We start from the raw sequence: 26,420 nt of genomic DNA on the forward strand, positions 1-26,420 counted from the left end.
TTGTTATAATGTGACTTCTGATTGCCATCTCTATTCAGTAAGCAATTAACATTCAAATGTTCAATTATTTAAAATACATTTTTTTTTTCCTACAATGAGATCATCACACCCATAAATACCGAGACCCTTTATCAGGACATTTGTCCATTGTCTAATATGGAAAACTCACAAGAAAGAGAGGAGGTGGGACAGTAGTGTGGCCAAACTCTTCCCAACTTAGAACTCTTCCCACCTCAGAGGTGAAAGATGTAGGACAGCCTCACAGAGGTCTAACCATCCATCTAGCCAGGAAACACTATGTGGCACCAACTACTGTCTACAACAATGTTCTTTCCAACGGCATGTCTGTGTTTCATCCTAAGCCAATCTCAAAAAACTCAGAACAAAAGACAACTAATCCAGTGTACTTAAAAATCAACCCACAAGTCCCTACTAATTAAGTCCTCAGAAATACAGTGTTTAATGGCTTAGGATAGTAGGACCTACTGACTGAGTCTCTGGTTATTCACTCCCTAATTGTACAGTTTAAGAGGATGTGTGTGTCTATGCCAGAATTCCACTGGTTCTCATACTGATTTCTCTCACTTTAAACCATGTAATCTACAAATACATGCCAAGAAGCAGAGTATAAAGTAGCTGATGACAGTGCCCCTCATCTCCTGATCAGTTACATTCACCTTAAGAGTATTGTAAAGAATTCCTGAAAACCTTTCTCCATGAACATTTTGGCATTCCATCTTGTTTCAATTTCTTGGGGTCAAGAATAATGATACTGACCAGGCTGCTTTCCTGCCTCTTCCAAATTGGAATTCCCATCTCGATCTGGAACAGCTGCTGGGAGGAACATGCTGCTTGGCATCACCATCTCGGGGGTAGTCACCTGAGGAGCAAGAGCAAGGAGAGTCAAATGGAGAGGAAAGCAACACAAAATAGGAAATGTTTAAAAATTATTTAATAAGCAAAATTAGCCTTCACCAGTGTAAAGCTAGAGGTGTCTCACTTTTCATAGCTCACTGAAGATTCATGTTTATTAGACAAAGCTCACATCAGTCAAAAGTGTTTCTACAGTTACATTCTGGACATAATTAGCAGTGCACACTTGAAGAATAATCTTATTATTAATATTTTTCCTTTATGCAGAATTTTGACTTTGATCACTGACAATGTTTTGTCATGGGCTGTGAAACTTCTTGTGCAACCAATTAGGTAGATAAGTTGAAAGGCCCACCTTAAGCTGCTGAAAACATAATAAGGGCCCTAATTAAATCATACCTAGTAAAGTACACTGTAATCTTGAAGCAGGGAGCATTGTAGTACTGTTTTCAAAATGTATTCAGGCAAGAGGAGGAGGGGAGTAAGAGTGAAGGAAAGGGTAAGAAGAAAAGAAGAGAACAAAGGGAAGGCTAAGGACACGCAGACATGCTGGCAGATTTTCCAGGAAACAACATTTGTAACCCTTTACAAGCTGGCATCAAGCACAAACAAGCCTTTTTTTGTGACTCACTTAAGCCACGATTTCTTCTGGAGTCTCTGCCCAAGGTATACAACATCAGAGGGAACTTCTGACCAACGTCCCAGCCATAGAGGGTGGCCTGCACAGCATTCTACAACAGGGCAGCCCCACCTTGACCATGGCCATTTTTTCTCAATACAGCAATTCTGGAAATCGCCTGGATCCAAACAGCTGCAACTTTCGGGCACAGCCTCAGATATTTCTCTAGCCCTCCCTGCCATACGGCCAGAAGCCTGTCCAAACAAGTTATCATTTGCCTTATGTTAATGTGATAAGCAGCCTTTGATATCCAATGGAAAGATCAAAGGTTCTTCATTCAAAAAGAAGCAATATCCCTTTGCCTGATATGGGGTGGGAAGGGTAGGTGGCGATATTTCGAATGAATTAGAAACCGCCTCCCATTTGATGATAGCCGGAGAAATGGACTGACCTAGAAGTTACAGGACGAGAAACTACAGTCACCACTAACCTTTCTACATGGTCCCACTTGGAGACATTATTTTTCCATCAAACACAACCGTACTGCACAGACATCTTCACTGTCTGTTGCAAAGATTGGAATACTTAGATTTCTGTTCAAAATTAAATAATATTTTAAATACATTACTATTAATTTTTAATGGTGTGAAGATCCCAGCCTTGCTCAAAATAGCTACTGAGATGTCCACTAGGATCATCAGCAATAAGCTTGAAAACTAGAGGAAACCCAGACAGCCACCCCCATCAACATAAGATAACTCCTCATCACACTTAGGGGAATTAGAATAATTTCAGCAAACCAGATGCCAGCAGGTGCAAAAAGTAAGCAACAGGCACCATGGAGAAGCATTCTGAGAAATGCTGTGTTTACGAAGAGCAGGTGTATGGCAGGTGAATGTGTGTGACATAGCATTCTTGCCCCCACAGACATCTGCACCTCACACAAAGCTCATCAGCAGCTGGTTAAGGCTAGCTGTTGATGAATCGTTCAGAATGGAGTGGAGATTGCCAAACTCATTCCATCTATTTTCTTTTTAATAGAAGGCATTTCTGACCAGTGTGGTTGGGGAGTCCAGCGGGAATCCGAGAAGTGAAAGGTCACCGATTAATTTATAGTCCTCAGCCAAGGGGGAGCACGAGGTTGGGGGTAAGAGGGGGAGAAAGGGAAAGGAAAAAAGACTCCCCCCCACCTCCTTTCTCGGTTGTAGCTGCAGGATCAGTCCTTTCCTGGGATCTTTAGGAATTATGAAAAATGAATCATGAGAAATAAAAAAAAAGCCCTACAGAGTAAAAAAGAATAAAATTATCTAACACCTCAGCTGCACATCATTATAGAAAACTGTGGGCTTTTCATACGCATTACAGTAAGGCAGACATCCCCTCTAACAGACTCAGTACGACGGATCAGTAATTGTTTTCATACACTTTAATTAGAAAAACTCAGATGGCTATGAATAATAATGGAAAAGAGAGACTTTTGCACTTGAAAGGTTGAAGTCAATCAAGTGTGAATGACGGCAAAAAAGAAAAAAAAAAAGACACCAATTCATCAGCCCTCTGTTGTCTCGCTGCGACTTTAATCATAATTCCTGATTGGGATTCAAGAAGGCAGTAAGCAGCGGTTCTTTGTCTGCCTTCACCTTCCATCAATTAACTCTCCCCGAAATATAATCATCAACCTCACATGCTCCTCTGCATCTTAATCTGGGCCTCCAAACCTGTAAGTCTTGCCCCATATGTGTTTAAGTAACTACTTTTATCCACCTGCATTCTTCTCATCTATAGTGTACCCAACCTCTCCCTGAAAAAAACGGGGGGTTGGTATATGAAATTTTGATGGGCAAGAAATTCCCAGGAGGCAAAGAGGAAGATCCCTAAAGAGAATCCTAAGGATCTGGAAATTCAGGTGGGGTCTGTCTGCGCATGTGTCCGAACACAGGTTGAGAATGGAAGCTGCCTTGCTACACAGGCTACTGGAGGGCCCCATGTCAGTTCCCAGACACTGACATTCCCATGTCTTTGCCCATTCTCCCCTCTCCTACCAGCTTCCAAAGCTTTTTACTCAAAGCTTTCATGCTTTATCTTGAAGAGCCATAAACATAATCTTGCCAACAGAGTGCATTGAGAAGTCCTTCTGCTCACTGAGGTGATATATATATCCAAAGGCAGACTTTCTTCAGCACTTGCCTTGGCACACCCTTTGTTTTCCAATCATATCTGGCTACTAAACTGCATGGAATTCAGACTGTCCCAGCCATAGTCTCTAATGGATAGCTGAAAATGGGAAAGTAATAACCCAGCTGTCGGCCGGGTGCAGTGGCTCACGCCTATAATCCCAGCACTTTGGGAGGCTGAGGCGGGTGGATCACTTGAGGTCAGGAGTTCAAGGCCAGCCTGGCCAACATGGTGAAACCCCATCTCTACTATAAATACAAAAATTAGCCAGGCGTGGTGGCGCATGCCTGTAGTCCCAGTTACTCGGGAGGCTGAGACAGGAGAACTGCTTGAACCCGGGAGGCAGAGGTTGCAGTGAGCCGAGATTGTGCCACTGCACTCCAGCCTGGGCGACAGAGTGAGACTCTGTCTCCAGTCAATCAATCCATCCATCCATCCATCCCAGCTGTGCTGAGCACAGATAAAGACCTTCCCTTTTGCCAGGAACACTGAAACATGTAGGTTTATGAGAAGACAAAACCTGGTTGTAGCATAACCAGGGTCATGCCAAGTGTGCCAAATTTCAGAGGCCCTCAAATAACTGGTCCGACCACCAATTTTCCTGCAGAACAATATACATGCTTTCTCTCTGTTCCTTCTCCCCATCTCTGGCCGCAATCCTACAATGTCCATACTTCTAGCCATGGACTCAAAAGGCAAATGATAAAAGTTCTAAGGTTTGGCCAGATGACAGTATAAATCAGCCCAAACATCTACACTTTCTACATTGAATGTACCATCCACATTGATTATTCCAATAATCCATACATCAATAAACATTTAATACATTAAATTATATCCCCTACTCTATTCACTAATGAACCTGAGAAGTAATGAGAAGACAAAAGTTTTTCTGGTTAAGAAAATTCAATTGATTACAGCCATTACAGCACTTGGGTCTCTCAAGGTTGGCCTCTGCCATGCAAAAGGCAGTTCCATGGTGATCTTCTAGACACCACGTTTTCCTCCCAAACCTTCTGAGCCAGTTCAGTTACCTTCCTCCCAGAGTATATGTACGTTTCATGGAAACTTGGGGAGAAACCATTAACTGACTGGGGTGCAGAAAATTTGGAAGCCAACAGTGGCTCTCATATATTCCTAACAAACAGGTCTCATGCATAACAAAAGAAATGTAGAGTTCTACTCCAGTGCTCAAAACCTCCCAGTTTAAGCAATTTCATATATAATAGAAACAGAAGCGTTCCACATTGATGCTAAAAATGTTCAAGCTTAAGCACTTCCAAAATAACACAGTTGAGAAGGAGTAGCCTTGAGTGACTCAGTTCATTCAATTGACCATCATTTACTAAATAAACACTGTACAGGATCCATGTGCTGCATGCTTCTGAGATGCAGAGAGCCAGACAAAAGTCCCTGTCTCCAAAAAGCTTATGATGCAGAATAAATAACCCTTTACAGGTCACAAAAGCCTTAGAAATCTAATACAAGTTTCAGACTCCTAGGAAAATACTTTCACAGAAAGAATATTCCAGATAATTTCAGGAAATCATAAGCTCCCCGGAAGGAAATCCATGTACTCAAGCGAACTGCCCTTGATCTACTAGGAGAGGTGACATAGGTTCATAAATACATAGTTCCAAGCTCTTCCTAGTTTGGTTATTATTTCGGATTATGTTCTAATGCTTTTCAAGATTCTATGAGGTGAGGGGACCCTAAAGCCTCAAGGGCACACCTTATGCAGCCCAGTGTCTGAGGTATGGGACCCATACCTCATACTGAGGTAATGTCCCACTCTGACATTTGGGAGGGGCTGCTGAAATGTATAATTTCTTGGCAGAATCTGGAGTTATAAGGAACACCATCCTGCCACTTAACGCCAATCCCTGCAGGTCACAGATGTGGAAGGGCCAATATAACACCCTGTGCAGCCAAGGTCACCCTTTGCTAAGTTCTTATGGGACCGTTCATGCCAATTCATCTCTCGAGGCTACCTGCAGACAGGCTCACCTAGGTTAGATCGATGCCCCAGACACATTCCGTGTGCTGGAAAGCAGAGAGATTTTTTTTTTTTTTTGAGATGCAGTTTCACTCTGTTGCCCAGGCTGAAGTGCAATGGCGCTATCTCAGCTCACTGCAACCTCCGCCTCCTGGATTCAAGCGATTCTTCTGCCTCAGCCTCTCGAGTAGCTGGGATTACAGATGTGCACCACCACGCCCAGCTATTTTTTTTTTTTTTGTACTTTTAATAGAGATGGGGTTTCACCATGTTGGCCAGGCTGGTGTCGAACTCCTGACCTCAGGTGATCCGCCCCCATCAGCCTCCCAAAGTGCTGGGATTACTGGCGTGAGCCACTGCGCCTGGCCAGCAGAGATATTTTCTTAGCAAAAGTGGTGAACCTAGCTTCTCTGAGACCCTTATTCCTACCGCCTTGGCATTGCTCACTTTAGGACTTCTTTCTGAAAAGCCCACAGTTCCAGGTGAAAGTATAGATTTGCCGATACCTAGGCTCCCAAGGATGCCTCAAATCCTTTACTTGTAATTGAAAATCAATAGAATGAAGAAATTCAGACAAAAAGATGAGAGACCTCAGGCACAGACCAAGCCAGTCTCTACATCCTTGTGGATGAGACTGGTTCTGCCCAAAACATTAAGCATGAAGTTAAAAGCCAGCTGCTTTTAGGGCTGAGCAGTCTAGCTAGTGGTATATCTAAAGCCAGCTGTTCCAGCGAGAGGCCAGTTGCTCACTTCCTTTCCTGTACCTAGACAGCCACTGGGGCCCACTAGCTGGTTTCTGCACACTTAGAGCCAACAAACCAGGGCGCCTCTTGCCAGTAGAGTTTCAGAGTTGGGTTCCCCATTCCACTTTATAGTCTTATACATGTGCCAGGGAGAACACTGGACCATGGAGTCTAAAAGGCCCAGCTTCTTCTCTCCTTGTCCCATTTCCTTTTCTTTTTTTTTTTTTTTTTTGAGATAGTCTCACTTTGTCACCAGGGCTGGAGTGCAGTGGCACAACCATGGCTCGCTACAGCCTCAAACTGCTCGGCTTAAGTGATTCTTCTGCTTCAGCCTCCTGAGTAGCTAGGACTACAGGTATACACCACCACTCTCAGCAATTTTTTGTGTGTTTTGTTGGTAGAGACACAGTCTTGCCATGTTGCCCTGGCTGGTCTGGAACTCCTGGACTCAAGCCATCCTCCCACCTTGGCCTCCTTGTTTGTTTCCTTTCTGAAACTGCTTCTGTATGGTAGTTCATTCAATTTTTAAATACATCAAGCTCAAAAGAAAATACTATAGGGCCGTGTTAACATTCATGTAGGCTGGAAACTAATGTAGCTCAGGACCAGATTTTTGAAACTGAGGATGAAAAAGATTGAAAAGGTAGATGGGAGAACAGGAAACACATGAAGAGTTATACACGTGTGCACAAAGAGAGAGGTGAGAACTGAGAAGGAGAATGAATTGGAGAGAAAAGCTTCATTAGACTCAGAGAGGCAACCAGTGGCAGTAAACCAAGGTCACTTCTAATTTAGACCATCTAATTGGCAAACAGGCTCCAAATGGCTATCATCTCACAGGGCTTGGAATTAATGAAGCCCGATTATTTTCATTACCTTCCTCTTAAGATACAGGCAAAGTGAGAGCTGGTACCCAGGTGGGTGCGACCGCCCCCGGGCCAGTGGCCACCCTAGAGCCCCAGATGACCAGCCTGTCCTAGAGACTCACAGACACACCTGAAGCATGGAGAGTCACAGACACTGACGGAAAAAAATCACAAGGTTACAAACTATTGGTCTTAAAAGAGATACAGAGAAAAGTGCAGGCAACACAGGGCCAGGAGCATGGAAGGGAAATCTGTGCAGGTACAAAAAATACAGAATGATTAAGAACTACCAAAGGCAGCCAAGACAGTGGGCTAGAGAAGGTGTTCCTAAGCTGCCCAGGAGCCAATCCCGTCTCCATTATGAGGTCATATTTTGTTAAATGATGAAAGAACAAGGAGAATTTCCCCGTATCAGTGCTTCAGGATCCCAGTGGTGTGTCCTGTCACTTAGAAAGATAGTGATCAATTAGAATAAGAGTATTGAAATGCATGGTAGGTGGTCTTTCGTATTCCCATTCAGGGGCCAGAAGCATGGGCCCCATGCCTTCCACCCTCCTTTCCTGAAAGAATAGGAAAATAAGGGCACCGAGCAGTAGCTCCTACATCTCCTTCACCAATTTGAAATCTCAAGCTTCTTTGTAAATAGGTGAGAGTTCTTAGGTGAAACCGACATTGGGGGCAGGCTGCCCAGCAAGTTGTGGAGGGGCCCTTGTCTCATCTCCCTTAAGCTTTATAGATTTCCTTCTTTCATATGACGTGTGCAGAGATACTCTTCGCAGCTCTGTTTCCAATAGGCCAAGAAGAATGAAGTGCTGTGGGTGCGGTCTCCATAGTGGAGGACCAGCACTGCAATTGTTCCTAGTGGAGAATATTTCTCAAGCCCCCTCATCAGTAAGAAGAAGGGGGCCCATGGAAGACATAAATATGAGATGCAGAGCATAAGCAAGCAGCTGTTACCATAGCAACAGACATATTAGACACTGCAGGTTCCTGAAAGCTGTCTGATAAGGTATTATTAAATGAAGCCTCCTCAAAACGCACTCCATTTACAACTGAACAGAAAGACGTTGTGTAGAAAGGAATCTGTTTCCATTTATCAGGGTGGAATTTACTCTTAGTGGGACTGAACCGAACTCAAGCTAAATCCTGAGACTTTGGACCCAGACAGCAAAAAATATTTACCAGAATTTATAGCTGTAAATACCCCAGACACACCCCATGTCTGCCAGGAATCATCTATTTGGGGGATTTTGCAAGCTTTTCCTATTCTGCAGCCAACGGCAGCTAACTCAGTCAACCCATTTGGAAAGAAAGAAGATTCACTCCTCTTGCTGCCATTCATCCTAGCCACTCAGGGACAAACCAGACATAACTTTCTTCTCCTGGAGGATGAATGACCATAGAACTGGCCATTCCTTAATGATATGGTTTAGAAAATGGAGCCCTGATTAGAGGGGCATTTTTCATCATGCTATTTTCAGTTTCCTGCTCTAGTTGGCCATGAACAAACATATATCGTTAGAAAGCCTAACGGATACTTTCCCGGGGCCAATTTTCTAATAAAATGACAGTAAAATACCCTCCCATGGCAAGATTTTAACCATAGGTTAATTATAATCACTTAGTTGTAAAACAATTGCAAATTCCATTTTTACACCAAATTTTTCAGAGGAAAGACACTGGCATCTGCTTTGATTCATCAGAGCAGAGACCAAGATCATCAGTATTCCAGTCCTCAAATAGGATCTCAGGTTCACCTTGTGGTAGGCCCACAAATTCCCTCTAACCCTGGTTGCTCTGTTTTTTTTTTTTTTTTTCCTGCCGAACTAAAGGACTGAGATAGAAATGCATAGTTTGGCTCAGTGCAAACTATCCCCATGACTGGATAAACCAGTTCAATACTGACAGCCATGCCATAACTCCATCTTCCCATGCAAAGAGAAAACTCATCCTTGCATATACATCTTTCAGTAAAAAGTAAAATACTTATATGATTACATTTCTCATAACTTTCAACTTTATTCCTGAATCCATTAACTTTCTCTTGTTGCTAACAAATTGACTTCCTATTACAAATGCATTTCCCACAATCTGCACACTTCTCAGAAATGTCTACAAAACATCTCCATGATCTGCTGTGGAAAGATGAGGAACACAGGGGTTTCTATACAAGGTACCAAGCCCAGCAGTGCTTTAGGGAGCAGTGTCTCCTACATAATTACATTGTCAGGGGTTCTAGAACAGTTTTTATTGACCAGTCCCATGGATATATCCTTATGCTCCCTGGCATTGTACACACAGTTTTATATTTGCAAAATACTTGATGGAGGGTCAGTAACAGTGGTTATCAAACATTGGTGTGCAAAGAATAATCCAGTATGGCTGTTGTATAGCTTTCATGAGAGTCTCCATAAAGGTTAAGAATCACTGCTTCCAAAGGTGCTAGTTAATGGGTAACTTCCAGAAATCTCTTAGGGATTGGCACCCAAGCAAATACAGAAGTAATATCCTGCCCTTGAAGACTCTGTTGGTAAATGAAGATTCACAATGACCACCACATTTGCCACTTGAAATTTACCTTGCTATTACTATTATGAAAATATGACAAACAAACAATGAATATTTGAAACATAAGTTATACTCTAGTCCCTAGGGATATATAAATGAAATTTTTACTAATGTAAACCAGTCATGCAGATTACTATAGGCCCACAGTCCCTAGACCAGATTTATATTAAAATAGCAAAAATAATCACCTGAATAAAAGAAAAATGTAGGTCAGTATTGACAATGCTTCCCTCCCCACGTCTCTTTCTGTTCCTTCAGGCTCCCATGGTTCTAGGCCATCAGCTGGGAAGTACAGTTAGGCCTGTTACTTCCAAGGCTGATGAGAAAGCTGAGGAAACCAGTAACACAGAAACCCACTGGTCCACAGAAGGAGGTTTTCACTTACAGAGAATCTTTACACAATGTTCACCAGCTGATTTGAAAATACCCACAGAAAATTAATTTATACTTCAAAGACCTCTGAAAGGCAACTCATGCTAGGTCACCTTTGAGCTTCCCATTGGCTGCTAAAGTTCTCTTGATGCATCATCAATTATATATTCTTCACGACTAAACATCACTTACAACGTTATTCATTAATGTTTGCAGAACCAAACGGAATAGGAAATGCCTACAGGTGATATGTCTGTGACCTGCACATTATAACGTGCAGTTGTGAACAGACTACCTCTCTGGGAATCTTCACGTGAAAAGGCAATCAAATTAACTTATTACTCCACTGCTAAAAGAATGCTAAGAAAGAGGTGAGAATAATTCTCTTTGGTGGTTTTTCCTCTAATGATCAGCAAAGGGCTTTTTTTTTTTTTGAGACAGAATCTTGCTCTGTTGCCCAGGCTGGAGTGCAGTGGCGCATCTCTGCTCACTGCAAGCTCTGCCTCCCGGGTTCACGCCATTCTCCTGCCTCAGCCTTCTGCATAGCTGGGACTACAGGCGCCTGCCACCATGCCCGTCTAATTTTTTGTATTTTATTTTTCAGTAGAGACAGGGTTTCACTGTGTTAGCCAGGATGGTCTCGATCTCCTGACCTCGTGATCTGCCCACCTCGGCCTCCCAAAGTGCTGGGATTACAGGTGTGAGCCACCGTGCCCAGCCATTTTTTTTTTTTTTTTTTTTTTTTTTTTGAGGTGGAGTCCCGCTGTGTCACCCAGGCTGGAGTACAGTAGCACAATGTCAGCTCACTGCAACCTCTGCCTCCCGGGTTCAAGTGATTCTCCTGCCTCAGTCTCTTTAGTAGCTGGGATTACAGGCATGTGCCACCATGCCTGGCTAATTTATGTATTTTTAGTAGAGACGGGGTTTCACCATGTTGGCCAGGCTGGTCTCGAACTCCTGACCTCAGGTGTGCCACCTGCCTCAGCCTCCCAAAGTGTTGGGATTACAAGTGTGAGCCCCCATGCCCGGCCAGGAAATGACTTTCATAGCAGCACCAGGATAGTCAAAAGTAGGACATCACCATCACTGGCACTATTTTGAAAAGTTTTTATATTACAATTAGATTTACATCTTTACACTAATTAGGCCATGTTTATAGTGGTCACTTAGGGGCATGCTTTCAAAATCTGCAGTTGTAGCAATATCATGTTCAAATGCAAAACCCACATTCACGAATCAGCAATATCCAGCTCAACATTTTCTTGCTTTAAAAATCAAAGTATCCACTGAGAAACTCCCTACCCTAGAGTTGGAAATTGCGGGTTCAAATCTCAACTCTGCTCCTTACAAATGGCATCAAGTCAATTAACATCTTTGAGCCTCAGTTTCCTTATCTGCTGATGGGAATGTGTCAAAACATTTTTTTTCTTTCTTTTTTTAAAGAGATAGGGTCTCCCTCTGTTACCCAGGCTGCAGCACAGTGGCCTGATCATAGCTCACTGCAACCTCAAACTCCTGGGCTCAAGTGATCCTCCCAGTTCAGCCTCCCAAGTAGCTAGGACTACAGGTGCATGCACCACCATGCCTGGCTAATTTTAAAATATGTTTTGTAGAGACGGGGTCTCATTATGTTACCTAGGCTGCTCTCAAACTCCTGGCCTCAAGCAATCCCTCCACCATGGCGTCCCAAAGAACTGGGATTAGAGGTGTGAGCTAGTGTGCCTGGCTCCCTTTTCAAACAAAAACAAAAACAGAGTTTGTTATGGGGATGAAACGAGACATAATGAAGGTAAGAGCAATCTAGTCCATGACCTGCTCAGTAAAGGTTTGAAGAATTTGAATAATGATTTCTTCACATACATGGTTAGCTAATCCATGCCTCTGTCCCCTGAGGGGAGAGAGGATGATAAGGGAGGTTGAGAAACACATGTTCAGTGCTTTGGGCTATGGTCATGCCAAGTCTAAGGCAGGGATAGTACAACAAAGGTCACAGAACAAGGACTGTTTTCTGACGTTTCCAACTCTACACTGACTTTCTCATCCAATAATACAGTATCTTGCCCATGTTACTGCGTCAACTTTGACCCTGGAGAAAGATCACAGGGTGGTGCTTCTGGCTGCCTTACCGTCATAATGAGCTTCTCCACGCAGTCAGGTGCCACGCTGTGGAGGTGGGTGAGGTGCAGCTGGAGGTGGATCTTGTTGTTGAGCATGTCCTGGCATAGGGGGCAGCGAAGCATGGGTTGCACCGAGTGCTGCGTCATGGCATGCACCCGGAGCCGGTTGACGTCAGCATTACTGTACTTGCAGTAGGGACACTGGTACATCTGTGAGGAACACACCCACTGCTTTGAGCAACTGTGTGTGCCCCAAGCCCGCCCACCCAAAAGTTTATTCCCTACCAATGTCTAAAACACCTCACCTCCCCACCAGCAGAGTCCCTTCCAGCCTCACCTGCTCCGGTTTGATCTCCTCAGCTGTTTTTGGTCGCTTCGAAGAGAGGAGAGATTCTGAGCTACCTGGGAAGGAGATGCGTTTGGAGGTTGCAGGAGAATCTGTCAGCTCCTTCTCTGCTTGGCTGGACGATGCTAAAAGAGAAAGTAGAAGATGCAATACAGCAGCCAGACCAGGCCAGCTCCCAGAGGGTTTGTGTTGGGTGAAAATCAACATTCATTTATAGCACAGGATTTTCTTGAAACACCAAAATTCAAGAAGGATGAACATCCGGACTGATTTATCAAGCATGTTGGAAAAGAAGCAAGTGTTTCTTTCTCCCCCATGAATTTCTGTCACTACTTTAACAACTGAACATTAGGAAAAGAAGGCAAAGAACTGAAATAAAAGGCTCTGGAGTTGGATTAAGCTAAATTCAGTCTGTTCTAACCTCCCCCAATCTAGACACAATCTGCTGGCTTGTGGGGGGCAGTAGGGCTGAGGGTGGGTGGGAAAGTCTCACCAATTGCTTTGCCAACCTCAGTACCAGACATGCTCTGCTTCAGAAATCTAAGAAGAGATGTGCTCTCAACTTTATTGTCCCTCCTCTTGGCATCACAACATGGCACAGCATTGGCAACATGGAAAATGTGATGTGAGAAAGGTTCACATGAGTATCAGCACACCAGTTATGTGGGGAAAAAATCAAGTTTGGGTTCAGCAGTTTGCTTTTGGGGAAGAAATAATTGAGGAGTGGAACTAGGCAGGGCCTGAATCCAAGATATAATCTAGCCAATGCTCCAGACCCAAGAGTTTATTCAGAGTGGGTGGGAATAGGGTAAGTTTCCTATCTGCTTGCTCAAACCATGCCTCCATGCCCCTCTTGCCTATACCACCAAAAAACCAAACGCTAATTAAAGAGGAGCGGCCCATGAGGATTGAGTAGCAGACAGCACGTACAGAAGTGCTGGTGGAAGGAGTTCTCTGAAGGATGGAAAGGAAACATTTCTTTATCTTCTCTATTGTTAACCCCAATCAGTAGGCATTAGGTTAGGCTCAGGGTTTATAGTTAGGAAAAACCTGCTATTTGCTCCTCCTTCCAGTAGAGGCAAACACTTTGGTAAGAAAACAGCCAGGCTAAGGGTTTATCCAGAATAAGCAAGGCTCCTCCAGCTTAAACACAGTGTGGTTGGATCTGGTTGTTCCATAACCTGGTCAATATCTGAGTGTTGGCTCTTTCATTTGTTTTGAATATGGGACTCCATTTTTCAGAATTTTGCTTAAAGCAATAAGAAAAAAAAAGTAATAAAAGTGGTAGTGAGAAAATATATATACCCACTGCCCTGGTGAAAAAATAATGTGACTCAGCATTCAGGTCACTGAATTAGAAAGCCCAATTTTTTTTTTAATTTTATTATTATTATACTTTTAAGTTTTAGGGTAGATGTGTAAACTAGTTCAACCATTGTGGAAGTCAGTGTGGCGATTCCTCAGGGATCTAGAACTAGAAATACCATTTGACCCAGCCATCCAAAGGATTATAAATCATGCTGCCATAAAGACACATGCACACGTATGTTTATAGCGGCACTATTCACAATAGCAAAGAAAGCCCAATTTTTATTCCCTGTTAAACTGCTTTCTGTTTTACCCTGTCTAGTTATCTGGCATGTATTTCCATTTATGCTTGGGTTTGAAATTTGTTCTGATGTGGACACCAAGATGCTGTCATTACTTTAATAAACAATTTTAGAAAATCAATTTTATTCATTAAAATCATAAGGCCACAATATAATTTTGAAAAGAAATTTGCCAAATGCAGGAAATATATTCCAGGAAGTTGATGCTGTTCCCAGAATGCACATCTTGTGACCTTTAACCCCAGTATCTTGGTAACCTGGTCTACATAAGTTTGCAGGACATCTATTATTTAAAAAGTACAAGGACAAGCATATTACACACAGATCCTCCTCCTCCCAACACACACATTCATAACAGTACTTTAATCTGTCTCGAATCGACTTCAAACCCATTTTGCTCTTAATGGGAGTTATTCATTTTCACTTGAAAGGTAATACATGACGGCTGGATGTTAAATGTGATGGACTGGCTGCCGATTAACTAGGTGCTGTAACATTCTAGACCAGTTCCCCCATGGCCTACTTCCCATCTCCTGGCCCCACTCAGACCTGATCCTATGGAACGTCGCGTTGCAGGTTTCAGACCTTGCAGTGTGATGGGCCGCTCCTGAACACGTCTACATTTGGAGTCTTTAATTAATGTTTCAGGAACTTAAGTTCCCTTGCCCCCAGAAACTTCCTTATTCTCCATCATTTTGATTTTTGCTTAGTGGTTATCTTCTATATATTAACTCTTCAAATGCATTCTCAAGATGGGGTGGTTGAGGGCATCAAATAATACTTCCAATGTTTATTCGTCACAGCCATTTCTTTACCTTCTCTATTGTGAACTCCAATCAGCAGGCATTAGGTTAGGCTCAGGGTATATATAGTTAGGAAAAAGCTGCTATCTGCTCCTCTTTCCAGTAGAGGCAACTAAGACACAGATTCTATTCCATACACCCATCCCCATCTTTTTGTTACTCTGCCTGACTAAAAACAACACCTGTTTTACAGGACTGTGACTGCCTTATAAATGCCCTCAATCTGCCTGCCTCCCTACTATGGAATGAGTCAATTGTGCACTTGCTCAATAGTGTGGATGAATGGGCACCGAGGTTGAGACCACCCAACTCATCTCACTCTCCCAGAGCTGAAAAGCAAACACAGTAACCCAGTGCAGCATTAGTTTCCTCATAGGACCAAAGAGTCCATCCTCTTCCTTGAATGCTGAACACATGATGAATTGTGGTGAGGTTGCAGAGGTGAGAATTCTGGTTTCAGAAGCCACTATTCTTTCCCCCTGCATGGAGAGGGGAACTTCTTTTTTTTTTTTTCAAACTCAAACTGCTCTGGAATTCTAAAGCTTCTTTTGTGAGCTTGAGCTAAGGACCCATTATAAAGTGTTTTAAAAAATAAAATCACCAATTGCTCACTCATTTCTCTTTCTTCCCAGTGATACAACAGCCCTGCTTTAACATGAAGTGCTGCATCCACTGGTGCACAAACTTCAGGTTCATCTCCTTTCTATCTAAGACAATCTGCATCTTTATTAGATCAAATCTGTCTAGAAGTGGATATTAGCCACCTGCAGCTCACTGGCCCCTTCTCTAAAGATAAAGCAATGCCATTCTTATAACAGATTCTATAAACACCCAGTTACAATCTCATTGTGTCTCCCTGAGTGATGTGGGGATGGCTCCTAAGAGTTAACTATGGCTGACACATGCCCCTCCCTTGCTTGACCTCAGACATTAAAATGTCAATCCCTATCAAGACATGGTACCAAAGTCGTTACACCATTTCTGTAGATGGGCAAACGGTTGTGCAAGTTCTGGCCAGGTGCTGTGGCTCACTCCTGTAATCCTAGCACTTTGGGAGGCTGAGGTGGGCAGATCGCTTGAGCCCAGGAGTTCAAGACCAGCCTAGGCAACATGGTGAAACCCCATCTCTGCAAAAATTACAAAAATTAGCCAGGCATGGTGGCCAGTGCCTGTAGTCCTAGCTACTCAGGGGGCCGAGGTGGGAGTATCACCTGAGCCTGGGAGGTTGAGGCTGCGGTGAGCCATGATTGTGCCACTGTACCCCAGCCTGGGTGACAGAGTGAGACTGTCTCAAAAAAAAAAAAAAAAAAAGAGTTGTGCAAGTTCTCCATCAACATGCTATGCTGGATGAGGGTTTATCACAGGCCACAGTCAGAGGTTCTCTCAAGTTTCTTCTCTCTGAAGAACTTCAAAAGGGCCAGAGTCTCAGAATCAATTTCTACTTCAGTTCTGTCACTAGCATACATCGTAGGCATAAGTAAATGAAGTTGTATGAATACCAAGAGAGAAAGTACTGTGGTTTCCCACTTTGAAGGCTTTTCTAAACTTAAACTCTAGAAGACATGTCACAATATACAAAACACTCTTTTAAAAATCAATTACTGGTCACTTTAAGCCTGCGATGATGTCACATAAGTGAAATGGAAATACATGCACTCCAGAGACAAGACATAGTTTAGACAGTTGGTGTCTGGAACCTTTGGTTTACATTGGCAACAAAAAAACAAACAACTTGAAGCGTTAGTGACTCTAGTGGTTTGTACAATAACGACAAGATGATTTGGAAACAATCTAGATATCTTACAATAGGGCATGGTGTAAGTAAACAATGGTACGGCCATTCTACTGAGTATTAGAAGACATTAAAACTGATTGCTATGAAGCAATATGGAAAAATCATTGAGAATGCAAATCAGAAAAGAAGATAAAATGTGTATTATCCCATGTTACAGCTATGTAAAAAGTAGGTATTAGAAAAAAAGACTAGAAGAAAATGATCATTGTCTCTAGGTGATGACATCATGGAACACTTTATAAGCTTTTCACATAGTCATTTTATTTTTAATATTACAGTTATCATTTAAGTTCAACTGTCCATGAGAAAGTTGGTATTGGCTCTATACTGTGCAAAACATCAGATGGTATTTTTTACTTTGCTGGTAAAAGCAATTTCTCTCATTTTGGCAGTTATAAAATATGAAAATGTGTTAAATCTCAAGTAAATCTTCCACAGGCAACATGTTGGGCTCCTGGGATTTCAAAGGGGATAAAAATGTGGTAAGGAATCATGCAACTGAATGCGCTACAGATGACAAACTCTATAAAGCTAGGTAGATGGGATACTGTGACAACAAAATGCTGGGTCAAACTCCTACTCAAACTTAACAGGATGTGAGCTATGGATTCCATGCCACACAGACTTTCCAGGGAGTGAGAAAGCACTTGCTCTGCTTGTTAGTGTTATGGTGGCCCTACCCAACGCATGCTGATGAGGCACAGGAAAGACTAGCATGTCCCTGTTATGGAGTTCAGAAAATTCAAAAGTCTGCTTTCTGGGCCAACAGCCACCACTTCTCCCCATACTCAGATGAGTTGGCCAACTAAAACTCACAAAGACAAATACTGAGAGAGACAAACCTGTTCATGATTGTCTATTTTATCCTCTTAGGCTCCTCTGCATTCTAGGCAAAAGAATTTCATTTCAAAGGGAAGCACAGTTGTCAATACATGGCTCCCTTAGGGAGAAAATCATTTATGCATGGAGACATCAACTTCCAGATATCCTTTGATTTTATCATATTTCTTTTAGAAGTATTTAACCTCTAAAACTAATTACTTTAAAAGTTACCCCTCTACTCACGCTAGTTAGAGGGAATAGGGAAGAGAGCTGATAAGCATTCATGCAAAGTTCTGTTTGGAATTTGCAAGAAATGGTTTTATTATATTGTAAGCATATAGAATAATTAAAATATGGCTAGCAAAACTTCATGTAGGAAGTGACTTACTTTAAGGAACAGTATCACTTAGAAAGCTTATAAAGTGGACAAAGATGGTAGAAGCACAGCCTTTCAACATTCACCGTCCCTTATAACTTCACCTGATAAAACCATTCTTGCTAGAACAAATTCTCATGTGATCCCAATCTTTGCTAACAAATTCAACATAGGAATCACTGAAATTCTGGCCACAGAAAACTTAAGAGTTGCGCTTGCAATCCCAGTGGACTTAATGCCAACACAGGCTTCATTTCTCATCTAGTAACTCTGTACAACTCTGAAGCCAAGTAAGGCGTGGAGTTGCTGCTTCATCAAAGATAAGCCTGAAGAAAAATTGGAAATGAAGTAAATATGGAACCCTAAGGTCCCTCATTTTCAAGATATCTACTTGCCCTCCAAGAAAACCAACACACTGGTAGAATTAGTTTCTGTGTTTCCTGAGCAAAATTCATCTTTTCATCACCAAACACACCAGTGCGCTGTTGGCATGGTGGGCAGCCTATGATGCAGACCAGTCTCCCTCTGCCCAGAGGCCTCCCTCCCTTGGGGAAATCCTGGGCAGGCATTGAGCTGTCCACGTTACTGGGAAGTTTCTTTTGCATCTCTTCATGGTGGAGGTGGTAATCACCAAAGTGCTGATCCTCTACCTTTTGGGGGTCCCGAGGTGAGCCCACTGAGCATCTGGGATGCTGCCTGACACTTGAACCTTGTGGAGAATCCAAAGGCAGCCACCACCCCCGCCTCTCAACCATCAGACTCTTGGCTAAAAAGTACCACTGACAGCCCCTCCATCTAAACTTCCATCTCCCAAATCAGCAACGTAATGGAGAAGCCAATTAAATGATTATTAATTCATGCTACTTTCCGTAAGCCAGAGGTTCTCATCGCCTTGCGTTCCGTAAACCAGCTTGCCACCTGCCCCAGAAATTTACAGCAATCTTTTCTCTATCTCTATAGACTAGCGAAAAAATAAATTCACATAACTCCATACTTAATGTCTGAGTTGGGATAACTATTCCAACACACAAGACACAGATGTATCACCAGATCTGAAAATGGTCCTTCAGCTCATAATTATAATTAAATGGAAGGTGCAATGTGTGTTTCCCATAGCTCCTCTCTCTCAGCTTCTCATACCTCATGCTCCCTCTAGACAGCAGAAATCCAATGTTTCCAGAAGGTCATCTGTGCTTCTGGATTTTGTGATCTTCTGAGTTTCATTGAAAGTAGAGTTACTCTTGGCATTTGCTTGCAATTCCTTCCCCAGAGGACAGGCTGGGCTTTCTTACTCGAATCTCCTGTGGAGCTACTGCACTTGGTAAGTGGCCAAAGATCTAGCTAAATTTTCTTCCTCCCCCAATAGAGAGAACAACAGTTCCTTTAAAGAATCTGCTTTCCTGCCAACTTGGTCTTTAAACATGCATGGTCTCATTCTGCCTCCAACCAAGCACTTAGAGATGTTTCAAAGAGGAAGAGGGGAAGAGGATTTGTGTGAAGCAGATGCACGCACATGTCCACTCAGCAGGGGGCGGTCTTCATGCCACAGCTAAAAGGAAGCTGAGGCTTCTCTCTTCCCTGTCCAAAGGAGCAGAATCTGTCTCAACATCCAGCCTGGTGAAGTTAAGAACCTTCTATTCAAAACACAGTCTTATTCTCAGGAAATGCAAGCTATCTGGCTCCCATATATCCCTAGAAAACACCTACCCCCAAAAGTAGAATATGCCAACATAGGTATGGCAAGACACAGAGGTTCCATCAACTTCACAGACCTTTTGTTTCTAAAAAGAGTTTCAAAGAAAATTTGATTTATACTACACATAGGTATAAGAGTTACTCAGGGAAAGGCTATTTTTCTTCTCCAACTTAAATATGAACAAAATAGGTCAGCACTTTAAAAATCCAGCAGCTCTTAGGTGTTATTATTACGATTTTACTTTTTGTTTGGAAATAATTATAGCTTCACAGGAAGTCGCAAGAACAGCATAGAGAGGGCCCATGTACACTTCACCCAGGTGTTACTTATTAAGCAGTTTAGATAAAGATTTCCAGGTCTTCAATCACTCTTCATCGTGACCCTGCCTCTCCGGCTCCCTCCCTCCCTCTCTCTCTTCCCCACCCCCAATCTTGCTTACATCTACCAAGACTTAGGGCCCTATGCCTGTCATACACCTTTCCTGTCCTTTAGGAAAGCTCCATGCCTCCCTAACCCAGCAAGGGCTCAAAACTTACTGTCTAGTTAAGAAGTGGATCTCAAAACCTCACGCTTGTCACTGAGATCGCAGCCTTGAGGTTCAGCAAATGCCAGAATGTGTCAGACTCCCAGGCAGGGTTCATTAAAACACATATTACAGCCCCTGCCCTAAGGTTCTGATTCAGTAGGTCTGAGTCAGATAATGTGCATTTCCAGTAAGTTCCCAGGTAATGCTGATGGTCCAGGGACAACACTTTGAGAACAGCAGTCACAGCCAAGGCTTTGTGTAATAGGTAGGAACCACGCTGCTTCGCGGTCTAACTAGAATTAAATGAGAGGGCCCAGCAAGCATGGGCCAATCTGTCAGTCCACTTTAAATGGCTCTGATGACATGATACTCTCATCTAAACTCAGGGATGATAGGCAGATTTGGTCTCATAGCCTAGATGTTTTAAAACATCCTCAGGCCACCTGTTTACTCTAAAACAAATGCAGACACCTTCAAAACCAGAAATTCAGAAGGAATAAGCTCCACGTGTTCTGTTAGCAGCGTAATCCAGAATAAGGACAGACTCCCTTGTTTACGGAAATCTGTTTCTTTCCACATGTCCTGTCCTGGAGAGCCTCTGTGAAAAGAGGGCAAATACCTGTGGGCTCCTTCCACCTTGCAGAAAGAGGAAGCATCTTTTTAGTGCTGGCTTCCCTCGGCCAGGCACCTGCAGGCCTCGGCAGCTGAAGGCCCTCTTTGCTTCAGCCCTGGAAGGATGCACAGATCTATGCTAGCCCCCATTTGCACAAGTCAGCAATCTGGGAATGGGGGTTCAGGCACCATTCTGTGGGGCCTCTGCTTTCTCTGCAGGAAGCAGCCTCTCTGGCAGGCTCTGGAAGCCTCAAGGTGGGATGGTGGGCACACACTGACCGGTGGGTGCTGCTGCTTGCTCTGCATATTTTGGGAGAAAAATAGTGCTAAGCCCTACATCAGAGACATCAATCTGTTGCACTAATTCCTTGCTGAAATATGCATAAGGCTGCTTAACCACACTGATTTGAGTTCCCAAAAGGCCATTCCACATTTCAATTTCAAGACACCTTGCTCCCTCTGTGTCAGGTTTGCAAATGAACCACCAGTCAAAACAGAGCCACCACCTGGTTTAGACCAACATCAGCTATTGGTCTATTTAATAAATTACAGGCATTGGACTGCCACCGTGAGCCCGGCTCATGCCAGGATTTGGAGGCCTGCTAAATATTCCTGATTTTGATTTTGACCTGATTCCTGACTTTGAGGTACTGAGTCGACCTGCCTGTCTTTGGCCTCTTGTTGGCTCCCCCAAAATATGCTGTCTTCCCCTGGCATAGCTTCCTGCAGCTATGGCCATGGTATCTTGTGAGGATGGGTGGCCACAGTCCAGGGACACACTAGAGGGTCTGCACTTATCACGCTTCCCTGTGGCTTTATTACAGGACTGTGAAGACAACCAGAGCGGGAAGGAACCTCAGAGACCTTTGGACCAACAGAAGAAAAAGCCCAGAGGTGCAGGACATAGATCAAAACCAGTCGCATGCAAGTCATTCTGGGATCCGGCCAAAGTTAATTAACAGAGGCCCATTCAGTCTCCACCGAGTCAAACGATAATTAGGTTAGTTAGGGTCTCTGAGCCCCAACACAGTCTAGACTCTGAGAGACTGCAATATAACAATATTTTTCTAGTTTCTTCTCCATTCCAAATCTATCTTCCTAAAATACTAAATTTTAAGAGTCAAAGTGAACTTGGGAACATAAACAGATAAAATGTGGGTGTGTGTCCAGAATGGCGACAGACACGGAGAACTGCTGAATATAACTTATTAGAACCTTACAAACCGGCCTTCCCTCATGATCCACCTAGGGTTTCTTTTTGCTAGTCAGGTTCCACAGGAAAATGTGAGAACTTGTACTTAGGGAAGAAGGATATTACTCAGGTCCCTGCAAGGGTGGAAAATGGGAATGATTCTCCACTTTCCCCTCCAGATTTAAGCACTGCAAAGACTGTCAACATCTTCTCTTGGCATTTTGTACAGTACAGAGAGATAGACACCCTACATTGTGTAATGTTTATATTTAATATCAGTGCTGCTTTCCGTCTCCATTGAGTTCTCACATTCAGCTCACTCACAGTGCTCCAAAGGCCTAGGATAAGTGACCTGTGTGAAGGTGTGGGGAGGTGGTTCTGGAGCACCTTCAGGGACTCCTCAGGAACTGATGTTTCTTCACTTGTTTGCCTAAGGCCAAGTTCTCTTTACCCGAGGGCATCATTCAGCCCCCCTTGCTAGGTAATAAAGCACAGTACTTTGTAGCACTGGTCACAGTTGGTTCAGATCCTGGTTGTGTGACCTCAAGCATCCTATCTGACTACACTGAGCTTTCCGTTTCCTCATCTGTCAATGGGATAACACTGTCTACACGTGGTTTCTGTGCCACTAGCCAGAGATCAGGCATATGATACCTACCACAGAGTCTGGCACACAGTGAAAGCGCAAACATTTGTTGCTATGGTTTCTTTTTTAGAAGGATTGGGAATAATACTGGTGGGGCTATAAAACCATACAACGAGGGGAGAAACTTGTTTATTTTTGCTTTTTTATGGGCTTTCCAATGAAGAGCGGAAAGCCTGCTAGACAAATTCTAAAAGCTGTAACACTGAAACTTGGTTTTTAAGACAAGCAAAGACACCCTAGATTTGTCTTTTCTCTATACCAGGATGAAACAATCCTATTAACCCATGTATTTAATGTCTACAAAGCAGAAAGTAGAATAACTTGGACTTAAAGGTACTTATGTCATGCTATTTTACCAAATGATTCTTAATGAAACATCTAAATAGTATTAAGCACTTGCTAGGTGCTGGGGATTACAAAAATCATTGGTTGCCACATAGCTCCTAACCATAAACAGCTGACAAACTCTATCTGACAACAAGAGAAGCATAGAATTTAAGTTCTCCTCCTCCAACCTTCCTATGAGTAGAGGAAGTGATAATGTTACATGTTCTTTGGCTTTATAATGTAGGAAATATATCTGACTCAGAAGGCAAATTGGGATTTGACTGCAACTCTGACACCCAAGAGTTCCCAATCTGTGAGCCTTAGTTCTCGAGGCTGCAAAATGAAGGTAGCATTGGACCCAAGAAGAATATGAGAACCTAATGAATGTGCTCTAATATCCCCCACAGAAAGGCACAATGGTATTTTTTTTTTTAACAATCATGATTATAATAACAGAGGTACTTTCTCATTGGCGCAAAAGTTAAAGCTGGAACAAAGCAGGCAAGATTAACATGGCCACTCTGTAAGAATAATATGCAAATCTATAAGGTATTTTCTACAGTGATGAACAATGATTTGCTCCTTAATCTACATTTTCACTGCCCTTTATCTATACCTTGATGATAGTTCTCATTATACTGTGTCATAATTATGTGATTACATATGACAACACTTCTAGAAAGTGAGTTCCTTTTTTTTTTTTTTTTGCAAGTCCTGTACCTGCCTTAGATATTTGTGCAAGAAAATATTTGTTCAACTGATGTGGTCCCTATCTCTCTTATGACTTACAATATAAATTCTCAAAGCCAAGACCTTTGAATTAACTGGAATTCGGGCAAGTCCAGACATACACCACAGCCTGTATCTATTTTGGCTTCCCAACATAAAAATAGTTCATGATTTGTTTTCAGTTGTGAGACAGAATTCCGCCTGCAGTGACTTTAAGCAGCCAAGTATACTGAAAGTGGCCTGGAAAAAAAAAAGAGTGGGGAGTGAGAGAAGGGGGTACAAGCTGACTCTGGAAAAGGTGACACAGTCATACAATTCCCATCTATGTGTGAAAACATAAAACCAAAAACGATTTCCATTGGTAGGACTGTGAACCACAAAGGGGCCATGCAAAATGGGCTCCCAGTATTCCCTCACATGCACCCTACTGCAAAGACAAATTTACTTTTGGGTGAGGTGGAGAAATGAAACCAAGTACCGGAAAGATACAGAGTTAGGCCAAAATGATTTTTGTAGAGGTATGGTGGTGGTGAATGGCCTGGTTTCTAGTCACCAACAGGGTTGGGATATGGGTGGCCACTCAAAGGCACCCATGTGAGTCTCCAAGGACTCCTCTGTTGATGTCCTCATCACACTGCCTCTGACAACACAGTGTGTCTGTCCCAAGAACACAGAACTAGGTAAGGGCATATGGTGCTCTGACATTCTATCAAGAAAAGTAGGCTTGGTGCTGCCTGACCTCCACTGAGAAAGCCTTGAGCCTTTTATCCAGGGTATATTAACTAGCCACAGACAAGGGAAATCTTGAAAAGTTATCAGCATTCCAACTTTAGTAATTAATATGCTCCAAGATTCTATACTGCTCTACAACTGTCCCTCCCACCGGTCATAATTTATGAAGCTCCAGAATTGTTAATAACCCATTTGGTCCAACCTGCCACTTTACAGATTTGGAAACTGAGGTCCAGAGACCTCAGGTCACGCAGGTGACCTTAGTTGCAGAATTAGGCCTTGAACCCAGGGCTTCTGACTCCTATGAGTCCTGTATTTTTCCTAACACGTTTCCCCTCAGCACATACCTTCTTTTGTCTTTAGAGACTCAATTTGGAAAAAAAAAAAAAAAAAAAAGTATTTTTTCAGCCCCTTTCCATTCTTTGTCATAGATTATATTTCAGGCACTAAGTTCCCCATACAAAGGCATCTCTATTTATACAAAGCTGTAAACAACAGGGAAAACAGGCGGAGGGCTGGTAATAGATTTGCACCAGGATGTGCCTGACCTGCTTTTTTTCAACCTCAGTAATTAGAAAGGCAGCAGGTCTGCAGGAATTATTCATATGCAGCAGGAGCCATACACTATACATTTATGTTAAACATGTCAAATCCGATTGAAATCATGCCTGCCAGCACCATATTCCATAAACATACTTTTCCCTAACAGTCACCCAGACCTTGCCAGCCCATTAATACTTCCTTTAATAGCAATCTTCTATAGATTCAAATCAGGGACGCTCCACTGCACTAACTGCTGTGTTAGGTGAGCATCATAGATTTTAAAAAGTTAACAAAGTAAAATCCCTTCAGGCCAATCCTTTAGAAAAATGAAAACACTGAAACTACCATTCTAACTCAAAAATTTACAAAAATATAAATATGAACGTCAGTTAGGGATTTTTGAAGCATTATTGTGGTGTCATTTCAAGCTAAGCTATTTCCCTGCATCCCCTCCAACCCGCATTTTTCAGAAGCACCAATACCCTCTGGTCATCTTGTCCCAAATTACCTTAACTAGACTCAGCCTGGTGCTCTGTGGCTGGAAACCATGATGACTACTGGAATTAAATAACCATCCTGCTATGATTCTTTGCCAAGAGTTCAATTTTTCCCCTAATTATTGGTGATAAAGCATCACATTAATTGTCTATCACTTAACTTATTGCAATTAATGATTAATGGGATAATCACTGCATTAATCATTGCTCAGTTGCTGACACGGGGGGCTCTTCATTCGAGAATACACACATTCAAATCTATGCTGGTAAAAGTGAACAAGGGTCATTTTCATGTTTCAAAAGAGAAAACCACAAAGCTGGACAGTGGCAATGGCTGTGCATTAGGGAAGAGAACAAAGAACCTTCTTATACCCTTCATTGGCCCACAGGAGCACATCGTACTTTCCTTGACAAGATGTGCCCCAAGGGCCTGTACATGTGCTACCACTCACCCTCTTGGAACTCTCAGGCAGTTGGGACTAGTGGATATCCCTTGTCCGTGTTTCACAGAGGAGGTACCCGAGCCGAAAGAGGCCAAGTGCCTCAATCGAGGTCATCTGCTGGCTGGTGGGCTTCCTGACTCCAAATCTAGAGTCTTTCCACATCACCATCCTGCTTTCAGACTGACCACAATGCCAGCTCCTTACAAGATATATATCCATGGTTGATAATCCAGTTCATTTTGAACATCCTGGTGGTTGTCGTGTTACTGTAATCACTGTACAATGTCAGGAGGCTGCTACTCCTTATACTTAGACATAGATGAAAACTAGATCAATGATCAAACTGAAAATGATCCTTCTCTGAGAGATGGTATATTGATAAGAGCTTGGGCTCTG

At 42.8% G+C, this 26,420-nt stretch overlaps 1 protein-coding gene and 1 non-coding gene across 2 annotated transcripts in view; both read right to left on the reverse strand.

Moving 5' to 3' along the window:
• ZFHX3 (zinc finger homeobox 3) overlaps positions 1–26,420 on the reverse strand; it is a 172,152-nt gene that overhangs the window by 12,012 nt on the left and 133,720 nt on the right. Inside the window, exons 5-7 of the mRNA XM_030794551.1 lie at positions 12,667–12,800; positions 12,339–12,539; positions 778–880 (exon numbers count right to left, since the gene is read on the reverse strand). Of these exons, the coding sequence (XP_030650411.1) occupies positions 778–880; positions 12,339–12,539; positions 12,667–12,800 (438 nt within the window). The remainder of the gene's footprint in view (positions 1–777; positions 881–12,338; positions 12,540–12,666; positions 12,801–26,420) is intronic.
• Positions 22,899–22,958, reverse strand: LOC115831854. Its single transcript, XR_004027346.1, has one exon. It is a non-coding gene; the product is annotated as a U7 small nuclear RNA (small nuclear RNA).

Source organism: Nomascus leucogenys, chromosome 2, assembly GCF_006542625.1.
Source record: "Nomascus leucogenys isolate Asia chromosome 2, Asia_NLE_v1, whole genome shotgun sequence".
Lineage (NCBI taxonomy): Eukaryota > Metazoa > Chordata > Mammalia > Primates > Hylobatidae > Nomascus > Nomascus leucogenys.